This window comes from Pan paniscus, chromosome 2, assembly GCF_029289425.2.
Source record: "Pan paniscus chromosome 2, NHGRI_mPanPan1-v2.0_pri, whole genome shotgun sequence".
Classification (NCBI taxonomy): domain Eukaryota; kingdom Metazoa; phylum Chordata; class Mammalia; order Primates; family Hominidae; genus Pan; species Pan paniscus.
The window spans coordinates 170,322,149-170,333,144 of record NC_085926.1 but is presented as its reverse complement, the minus strand read 5'-3'; the positions used below and the strand labels follow the sequence as shown (position 1 = coordinate 170,333,144).

Genomic DNA, 10,996 nt, shown 5'->3' with positions numbered 1-10,996 from the left:
GCCCTGCTCCTCCGTGGGGTAGGACTGAGGCGTTAGAAGCGCAAGTTAAAAACGGTGAGAGTGACAGGGAAGCCATTCCTCCAGCGGCGCTTTGCGGTAGGATGGATGTGGCGCTGGCCACAGTGCTGAATATGTTCCTGGGGCGGTCCCGAGGTCGGTGGGCCGGGAGGGGCCGGTCGGATTTGTGAATTCGCTGGCAACCGGCAGTCTCATGCCTTCGGGTGCTGATTTCTGGCTCTGAGCAGGAGACGCACAGACCGCGTCCAGAGGGTCACCTTGCTAGTGTAGGAGTGGCCTTTGACCTGTTCCCACCGGCACAGCTTCTACTTCTCAACAGCAACGCGTCTTCTATTTATTGAGTGCCTCCGGTGGTCCCTGACACTTGATATCACCCCCAGTGGTCCGCACAAATCATTGCAATTCAAAGAAAAAGACGTAATGCTCAGGAAGTTGAAGACCTTGCCCAAGGGAATACGGCTACTAAATGGCTGATCTCTCTCAATTATGCCTCAAAAAATGTTTCCTGCACACTCTCGACGCGCCAGCCTCACAGCCTCTTCTTCACTTGCCGCCTCCACACACCTCCAACCCTGCCTTTTTACTTTCTCCTGTTCCCTCCCTGACCACCCTCGGCACCCCGCCACCAGGTTTGCATCAAGCAAAAGTAATATCCCCTACAGCAGACTCTCTACCACTACCAAGTGATACAAAGGACTGGGATTCTGGACAGGGTTTATTCACATATCTTGCCCCTCTGCGCTCAGAAGTCCCAACCGGGTGGGAGATCCGACACTGGTCCCCGAGTCCCCAGCTCGCTGTGTGACCTTGGACAAGTAGTCACATCGCTGAACCTGGGTCCTAGAACTGCGTGAGACTATTCTTTGGTGCTCACCGGTATGAATACAAACACAAGGTCTTTCTTTTCTCTCTCTATCCCCCTTCCCAAGTCGAGTTGGTCAAGCTCGCTTTTTCTTTCCACCAGGGCCATAGCCAGCTGCAGCCTTGTGGAGGAAGAAATCAGGTCCCAGCTGCTAAAGGTGTCCTCCCCACCGCCACCGTCGTCTTCATCCCCACCCCCGGGTGTGACCTGTCCTTCCGGGGCACACTAGTCCAGCGTCGCCCGGGGCTTCGGAGAGAGCGCCTCACGCTCCCGCTTCGCGGCGCCTGGTCCCTGCGGTCCCCACTCGCTGCGACGCTTTGGGAAGTGCGAGATGGAACTGGATCGAGAACGCAAATGCGAGGCAGGGCTGGTGACAGGTATGCGTGTGGGCGCCGGCCGGAGGATGTGTTGGGAGAAACTCTGGGGGAGTTGGTGGGGGAAAGGGGAGGTGTCAGAGAAAGCAGTGGGTCACTCTCTCACCCACTGACCACCAGTCTCTCTCCCTCTTCCTTGTCCCCATCTCACCTTCTTCCTCGGCTTCTGCCTCTCACCTCCCTCTCTTTCTTCTCCAAGCATCCTCCCTACGCGTCTGCACCCGCTCCTCCCTCGCACCCTCCCGCGCCTAAGCGGACCTCCTCGGGAGCCAGCTCGGTCCAGCCTCCCAGCGCAGTCACGTCCCAGAGCCTGTTCAGCTGAGCCGGCAGCATGTGGAACGCGACGCCCAGCGAAGAGCCGGGGTTCAACCTCACACTGGCCGACCTGGACTGGGATGCTTCCCCCGGCAACGACTCGCTGGGCGACGAGCTGCTGCAGCTCTTCCCCGCGCCGCTGCTGGCGGGCGTCACAGCCACCTGCGTGGCACTCTTCGTGGTGGGCATCGCTGGCAACCTGCTCACCATGCTGGTGGTGTCGCGCTTCCGCGAGCTGCGCACCACCACCAACCTCTACCTGTCCAGCATGGCCTTCTCCGATCTGCTCATCTTCCTCTGCATGCCCCTGGACCTCGTTCGCCTCTGGCAGTACCGGCCCTGGAACTTCGGCGACCTCCTCTGCAAACTCTTCCAATTCGTCAGTGAGAGCTGCACCTACGCCACGGTGCTCACCATCACAGCGCTGAGCGTCGAGCGCTACTTCGCCATCTGCTTCCCACTGCGGGCCAAGGTGGTGGTCACCAAGGGGCGGGTGAAGCTGGTCATCTTCGTCATCTGGGCCGTGGCCTTCTGCAGCGCCGGGCCCATCTTCGTGCTAGTCGGGGTGGAGCACGAGAACGGCACCGACCCTTGGGACACCAACGAGTGCCGCCCCACCGAGTTTGCGGTGCGCTCTGGACTGCTCACGGTCATGGTGTGGGTGTCCAGCATCTTCTTCTTCCTTCCTGTCTTCTGTCTCACGGTCCTCTACAGTCTCATCGGCAGGAAGCTGTGGCGGAGGAGGCGCGGCGATGCTGTCGTGGGTGCCTCGCTCAGGGACCAGAACCACAAGCAAACCGTGAAAATGCTGGGTGGGTCTCAGCGCGCGCTCAGGCTTTCTCTCGCGGGTCCTATCCTCTCCCTGTGCCTTCTCCCTTCTCTCTGAGTCTCCATCTCTATTTCCCCCTGAGTCGCTACCTCTTTCTTCAGTTTCTCTGGGCCTCTGTCTCTCTGCGTTTCTCTCAATTATTCTCTCCTCTTGCTTTCTTGAGTGATGTTTTTGGTCTCTCAATCTTTCTCTCTGTCTCTGTCTGTCTCTCTCTCCTCCCCCTTTACTTTGTCAGTGTCTTTCTTACCGTCTCTATCTCTTTGTGTCTCTTTCTTCCTATCTCTCCTTTCTCTCTTTCATGCAAAAATGTCCCATATTTGTATTTCCCTAAAATAAATTTTATATCAGCCCAGAAACTCCACTTTAAAAATCGAGATATCTTATAAAAGTCCATTGTGGTCTTCAAGCGTTAAAAGTGAGGACTGACTTCCTGCCTCAAGTAGGATTTGTGAATATCTAAGTTACATTAAGAAAAGCAGGGTTTGGATCTAGAAAGCGTTCAGCGGTAAATTCAACCAAAGACATGATCAATTTGGATAATCCTCTTAGAGATTATTCATTTTTCTTTCAATATTGTGATTTGTTTACTGCCCTGCATTTTTTCAGATAATTGCATCAATTCTGTTTACCCTGCTGCTGTTCGTACAGCTTTGTAAGGAAGTCAGTGACAAATCAGTGAAGTCTCATTTGTTTTTATGATTACCTGCCTCTTCAGGTAGGATAGATTAGGATAAGGTAAGGATAAACTAGAATAAACAAAGCTCCAACAGGAGGAAAGGAGACTTTGTGGAAACCAACAGAATTCACTACTTCCCCAAATGACCCTTCAGGAGCATCTGGGCACAATGTCATAACTGGATTTGCTGAATGTTTATTGCACAAATTCAGCTTCTTTAAGTATATGTGTTTGGTACAAGTGAAGTAATGATAAATATGGTTACATCCCAGCAAAATATTAACTCTACTTGCATTTTCAAAACCAAGGTCTTTATATTTTATTATTTAGATATTATAGTCAAGACTTCATACTTAATGGCATATTTTAAGGCTTCTTAGAAGTCATTCCAGGATGATTTCATATTTCCAATTTTACAGTTCCTGGATCCTCCATATTAAAGTGATAGAGTTTATTCAAGGAATGTCAAAGATTTTATTTTCTGGACCGGTGATTCTCGTGATATGACTCATAGGTTATAAACCTGCTAGTGTCCTCCAAGGGATCCTAAGCTCTCACCTATGAGAGTCACATTGTTACTGTGGCAGTTAAGTTGCTACTATACAACTTAGTTTTAAGGATAAGTTTAATAATTTCCTCCAATTTTATTTTCAAGTCATTAATTTCTTCATTGGTGTCTCAACACCAATGTTAACTTTTTTCTTCCTTGACAATTTGAAGGGGATCACTAAAGTGTTACAACGACTAAAAAATTATTTGTTATTATTTTTCCCTGATTTCTGAATTTAAAACAATCTAAACATTTAGAGATCATTAAAAATTATCTTACATAGGCAAAATGAAGACTTGGATGGATGATAATTTATATGAGTTGGTTTAATAATAGCCTTACTTAAGTCTATTGTAAGTGGCATAGAATCATTCATCTCAGTGATTCTTAATCCTAACTGTATATTCAATCCTCTGTGAAACTTAAAAAACAAAAAGAGAAGATAAAACATATGTCCTGATCTCCCTCTTAGAGATTTAAATTGACTGAGTCTATACTACATCCAAGGAATCTGCATTGTTTTAAAAAGTGCCCCAGGAGACTCGGATACACAGCTATGGTTGAGTACAACCACTTTACCTCATAAGTGTGTCTGTTGTGTCTAACACATAAAAACTGCTGGACTATTGTGAATAAATGGTCTAGTCAGTTGAGTCAATGTGTCAACTCACTACAAAATCACTCAGATAGTTGTTAAATAGAAATGACTGGGGAGCTCAGTAAAAATTGTTGAACTGTTGGTCCAGACAGACTGAATCTTTGTTAAAATGTTGGAACAGGAAGAGCAGGACACAATGTTTCTCTGAAATCAATGGTCATAGACCATGAAACAAAAACAAAGTCTTAAAAATAGAATGTGATTTGCTGTGACATTTCTTGAGCTGACTATCTCTCTCCCATTGTCCTTTTAGCTGTAGTGGTGTTTGCCTTCATCCTCTGCTGGCTCCCCTTCCACGTAGGGCGATATTTATTTTCAAAATCCTTTGAGCCTGGCTCCTTGGAGATTGCTCAGATCAGCCAGTACTGCAACCTCGTGTCCTTTGTCCTCTTCTACCTCAGCGCTGCCATCAACCCCATTCTGTACAACATCATGTCCAAGAAGTACCGGGTGGCAGTGTTCAGACTTCTGGGATTTGAACCCTTCTCCCAGAGAAAGCTCTCCACTCTGAAAGATGAAAGTTCTCGGGCCTGGACAGAATCTAGTATTAATACATGACCTAGCACATTGCGAGTACAGTCACCGCTTATTACTCTAAACCGGAAGACGTAGCACAGCAGAACTTGGGAGGAAGCTGAAGGTTAATTTTGGAATTAGGAACACATAGATCCGGAAACATTTGGGAGGGAAAAAAGATATCATTTGTAGGGTGTGAGCAGTTTGATTTGATTGCACAATTATCAGTGCTCTCATACACTATTTCTGCATATTCACTGCCTATGATTTTGCATTCTGCTGCGGGTGCTGGTGAGGGCTTTGCAATTCAGAGAAAGGAGGAAGAGCAGAGTGAGCAATTAGAGCACTTCTTGGTAGGTAAATGCAAATTTGCTTTGCTTTTTCATAATGATCAAAATTATTTGGTTAAAAGAATGACATTACAATACAAAATTTAAAATGTAACTTTTAAAAACTAGCAATTTTCATAAAGCTCTAGAGCAGTGCTATCCAAGAGAAATATAACATGAGGCACATGAGCAATCAATACAAAAATTATTAAAAAGAAATTTACATTCTTTTTTTTCATACTAAGTCTTTGAAATCTGGCATGCCTTTTACACTTACAGAAACCCTCAATGTGGACACTAAGTTTTCATCGGTAATATTTGATGTATTTAGATTTCATAAAATTTACAGATAAAAAGTAGATTCAACAACCTAAGTTGTCTAAGCACACTTAAAAGTTTTCCAGTAACTGAAACAACGGTAAACCTTTAAACTTAAAATTAATTAAAGTTAAAAATTCAGTTCTTCAGTTGCACTAGTCACATTTCAAGTATCCAGTAGCTCGAGGCTACCCCTCAGAACAGTACAGCTCCAGAGTATGTACAAAAATTATCATTCACCTTATATAAAATGTTTAAAAATAAATACTGTTTCCCTAAAATTTTTTATAGTGATGTTCACACAGCAGAATTTTAGAGTGATGAATACTAAAAATCACACCTAAATATCCTGTTCTGTATGCTCAGAAGAGAATGAATATGAAATGTGTAACATACATTTTTAAATTAAGTTGAGTTGCATGTGTTAATATTCAGGAAATGAAACTTTTTAAAACAATTATGGGTAATCACAAACTGCCTTATATGGCTTAACAAAAATTTTTAAGTCAATTATAAGGCTTCGATTTGTGAATAAGGGAACAATTTGTAACGTGCTCTGGCAAGATTACAAGAAAGTTAATGAATATAGAAATTTTTCAAGTGATGAAGGCAGGCTTATGTGAAAAACTGAGAATCCCCTAAATGCTACTGCTTATTGATATTAAAAACTTTCAAAAATCTTATAGCCGTTTATTTTTAAATGCCTATGCTGTGTCCTGTCTCCAAATTAGTTTTGCTGCTTATATCCCATTGCTTATCTGATAGATATGATTACCTGGACTTCCAGATCCTCTCTTAATTGTAATTATGAATGAATAGACATCTTCAACTAAATATTATACATTTGGTTATAAGTATATAATTTTCATTTATATTGACATTGCTTCCTATACAGTCAACTCTTTGCATACTAAAGGTATTAACCCAAAAATAACTTTTTCATAATTCTGTGCAATACATAGTCATATAAGCAGTTCCTTCATGAAGTTATTGGTTCACAACTGTGGAATGGATGGAACCATTTAGGGAAATTCCTGCCATGACTGTTTTTTCCTTCATCAAAAAGAAAGATAATCATGATGACATAATCGATTGATTATTTAATTTGGAAACATCCAAACACAATCATAATTAGAATCATTTCTCTAGAAAAATATTTCTGAGATTCGTTCTGACACTAAAACTGCACCAATGTGGTCTAAATACAGAACACTAGCAAGCTGATTATGTAGTTAATTCCTAAGAGTGCATCAATATTTAAAAAAAAAAAAAACACTGACTCATTTAAGTTCATGGGATACTAATTAGGGCATTAAACATTATTGTCCCGGAGAGGGCCCAATAAATCCAAAAGAGGTAGTTCAGCTTCCTGAAGCCTTAGAATTTTTGTCTACAGATACATCCTACTTGAGAGGAAACAAACAAGAAAACCTTGACCTCCATCACACAGCTGATTGCTTTGGAGGAAAACAATCCCAACTTCTAATTCATTGCTTAGCCTCCTCTCTTGTGGGTTTATGTCTAGTCTTGGCCTAATTCACCACCAGGGAGTAGTTAATGCAGTAGGGACCACCATTGTCCTTCAGTGGTATTAATCTGGAAACTCAGAGAATATGTTTAGAGGAAGAGATCTTTAATTTGTCCTCTTATACCATTGCCTTTTTATTGTTTGTAACTTCTTTATTTTATCATACTCCTTAAATCATTTAAGACTCAGGGAAAAGAGGAACTTAACTGAGGAGTATTATTTGTAAAAGTCCATCATTTCATAAGCATTTAGTATGTGCCTGACATGTTCTAAACTCTAACAATTAATAAGCCAAGGATTTTATCCTTAAGGAGCTCACAATCACTTGTGTGTTTTGTTGCAGCAGGCAACTGATAACTTCTTTAAATTGTGAAATAAACATCTCCGGTTGACACTGGATCAAGGGGCTGGCTGTTCACCCCATTGTGTTGCTGTGTATTTGGCTCAACATAAATTCAAGATAGGCTGTTCCTCCAACAACTGGTCAATTTTGTAGACACAGTTAATGTGTCTGCTAGCAGTAATTACACTCAACACATTCTTCATTAATGTAGGGAAAGTAAAGTGATCTTTTTTTACTCTGTGTTTCCATTTTCCTGGTTATCAAGCAATGAGGTGTTTGTCACCACACCTTACACGGTGGCACATAATCAAGTGTTGGATCATTTTCATTACAGGGAGTAACTGTTGTATAAGTAAGAACTTTTAAATGATTGCTTTAAACATTCATTGCCATGAGTTACTCAAAATTAGAAGTTTTACTGTAATGAGATTTAGAAACACCTCTAGTGCCTGGCCACACCTTGAAAATCATTTTATAGTAAACTTTTTATTGCAGTGCATGTTGTTGTGATGCGATTTGACTTGAATTTCCACTTTTTCATGCCAATACTTTTATTAAGAATCTCATATAATTACAAGCATTCTATAATTTTTAGTTCCACGTTGGCAGTTTTAACTTTTTTTCTATTTTTTTATTTACTCATATACTTGAATTATGCTGTTAAAAAAAACTGTGAGATTTTTTGCAAGTTTGATGCCTGAAAGACTCTCCTGTCTTTTAAAAGGTAGTATGTATATCTTTAAAACATGACATACATATTTACGTGTCAAAATTTCTTGTCACAATGAGTGAATAGAGCTTTCTGCTTTCCACAAACACTGAATCTCTTGTAAATAATGTCATTAAAGGATAAAGATAATGTCATTAACAGATAAACCATGTCTAATATAGTTCATTAGCTAATGATTAGCCTATTTTTTGGCAATTTAAATTGCAACACCAGCCAGAATATATACAATTGTAACTTAACTGGGTGATTAGTGACCAATGTTAATTCAGTGAATTCACAACATAAATATTTTTTATCTAGAGAATGAACGTCTGGTTGAAATCAGTAGAAAAGAATGTGCTAGTGATAGATGCTGTTTTAAGCTAACATCACTTATTTATTCACATTAAATGAATTCAATCATGTTAGTCTTGACAAGAATCTGAGTTTGAAGCAGGTGAGGGGGAAAGTTTGGATGAGGCTTGTTTTTGTATTTTCTCTTTTGAACTCCAACTTGCAGGATGCTAGAGGCTAGCTTTTTGTTGACAGAATTGTCATCATCCTTAAGCAAAAAATGCTGCCATGTCTATTCCCCTCCCAACTATCTGGATATTTGCTGGAATTCCAATTAATATTTTATGCTATGACACAGGATATACCTTTGCTCAAGGAACTAGCAACTACACTCAAAACTGGCAAGCCAATAAAGCTCTCAAAAATCTTGCCTCGTGTAAATGTTCAGGAAGTTCCACCAAAATGTGTACGACTATTCTTTCCAGAATTCCTCTTGCCCCCAGCCACAGAGAAAGCTTTGAAGAAGAATGGTTTGAAAGATTTTCTGTGTGTTTAACATCTTAAGTCCAAAACATTTCTCTGCTCAAACAACAAAAACATTTATCTTTTTCAGTTTTACCATTATAGGTTTAGTATACTAGAAAACACTTGTCTCTACTAAAAAATACAAAAATTAGCCGGGCATGGTGGCGGGTGCCTTTAATCCCAGCTACTCAGGAGGCTGAGGCAGGAGAATCGCTTGAACCCAGGAGGTGGAGCTTGCAGTGAGCCAAGATCACACCACTGCACTCCAGCCTGGGTGACAGAGCAAGACTCTGTCTCAAAAAAAAAAAAAAAAAAAAAGAAAGGAAAAAGAAAAACACTTGTTCGCATATATATGTCCAAACAGCCTAGTCCCCTGTTTCACTGATATATGATGTATTCCATGTCTGTATAGAATTTCATACTTGGTTGATTTGTCATAGATGTTACTGATGATGTTTTGATTTGCAATTCTTTTTCTTTAGGGATTTTTCTGAATGTCAATGAAAAGTTTACTATAGCTTTCATGTACCTGTTGTATGCAACTACACATAGTTTTTCCTTCCTTTGAGTGTTCTCAACCAAACAATTGCCTAATAAATATATTTTTAAAGCGTATGGCTGACTTCTTCCACTTAGTTATAAAACTTGGTGTCTGGAATATTTTACCTCTACTCTTGTCTCAGATTTAGTTCCATTTGGTCCTTTTAATTCCAGAAATATGTATTTTGCACCTATGAGGAGGTGTTTGTTGTAGTAAATTTTATTTCCCCAAAGGCTCCAATATTTAATAATGAGTTAAACAATTCCTGTAAGAATTAAGAAGAGTGGGAGGCCGAGGTGGGTGGATCACGAGGTCAGGAGATTGAGACCATCCTGGCTAACATGGTGAAACCCCATCTCTACTAAAAGTACAAAAAATTAGCTGGGTGTGGTGGTGTGCTCCCATAGTCCCAGCTACTTGGGAGACTGAGACAGGAGAAACACTTGAACCCAGGAGGCAGAGGTTGCAGTGAGCTAAGATCATGCCACTGCACTCCAGCCTGGGCGACAGAGCAGGACTCTGTCTCAAAAAAAAAAAAAAAAAAAAAAAAGAATTAAGAAGAGTAAAGGACCCTGTGATGGACTGTGATTCCACGCTCTCATACCTCTCTGACCCTTCCAGCCTGTCACTTCAGAGCCAATATGCCCTTCCTGGTGTTGCACTAATATTTGATCCAAAGACCATGCATGAGCTCTTTGGGTCAGGGAAAGGATGTCTGTTCGCCTTGGACTCAGTAGCTACTCACTGAATGTTGGAGAAATGAAGGTTTAAAGACTGGATTATGTGTCACCTGGTCATTAGCTTCCAGACACATGGATTCCAGGGGTTAATCAAATTTAAGGCTAAAATTGGAAGCGGGCAATTTTATTTGCCAACTAGGGGACTTTAAAATACTCTACCACCAAGTGTCACCATCATTTCAACTTAAAAGAACATAAACTAAGAAAAAAAAATGTAAAGGATGTAATCTCGGAATAAAGGATAGTCACAGTACAAAAATTCAATGTATTCTACATTACACAAAATTATACATGTATGCTGTTTTGAGTTAGTTATGATTTAAAAATAGCACCTAAATTAAAATGTCTGAGAAATACTTGCCAATAATTAGTAACACATTAAAACAATCCAAGTAAGCAAATCATGGGATTGGTTTTTATAGATCCACTGAGTCCTTTTCCAATATCTTTTGGCACCTGCTATCCACCTCTCCCTTAATTCAATGCCAGCCAGGGCCCATCCCGTTTTTTCAGGCTCGTCCCCTTAGTAGACCCTAGACCCAACTCTAAGGACAAGGGAAGAGCGGGCAGCAGGCCCTCTTAGCAGGTCTCACATTCTGGGGTCATCTACAAAGGCTGATTGCCCCTTGCCTCTGGACTCATAGTTCATCATCGGTTCCTGATTTCATAACCAGCTTCCTTAAGGGGCCATCAAATTAGTTATAAATCAATACAAACTTTCTGAAGAATAGTTTGACAGTATGTATAAAATTCTTCCAAAGTTTACCCTTTGATACAGTAATTTTATATTGAGACATGATTATGGAGAAACACCATCTATAATGGTGTTCCTTGCATCTGATTTGTAATTGTGGAAACCTGAAAAGCCCAA

The 10,996-nt window shown here is 41.2% G+C and overlaps 1 protein-coding gene across 1 annotated transcript; it reads left to right on the top strand.

Moving 5' to 3' along the window:
• The first annotated feature begins 1,463 nt into the window (after nucleotides 1-1,463).
• On the top strand, nucleotides 1,464-10,330 carry GHSR (growth hormone secretagogue receptor). The gene is made up of 2 exons (XM_003831941.4): nucleotides 1,464-2,381; nucleotides 4,536-10,330. Exons 1-2 carry the CDS (start codon nucleotides 1,586-1,588, stop codon nucleotides 4,838-4,840), a joined length of 1,101 nt encoding a protein of 366 aa, XP_003831989.1. The 5' UTR covers nucleotides 1,464-1,585; the 3' UTR covers nucleotides 4,841-10,330.
• Nucleotides 10,331-10,996: the final 666 nt, after the last annotated feature.

What these genes read in the sequence shown, in the direction of transcription:
- GHSR (XM_003831941.4), top strand. Translation starts at nt 1,586, where the DNA reads ATGTGGAACGCGACGCCCAGCGAAGAGCCGGGGTTCAACCTCACACTG. An exon ending in GCAAACCGTGAAAATGCTGG is followed by an intron (nt 2,382 to 4,535) that starts GTGGGTCTCAGC and finishes TTGTCCTTTTAG; the next exon opens with CTGTAGTGGTGTTTGCCTTC.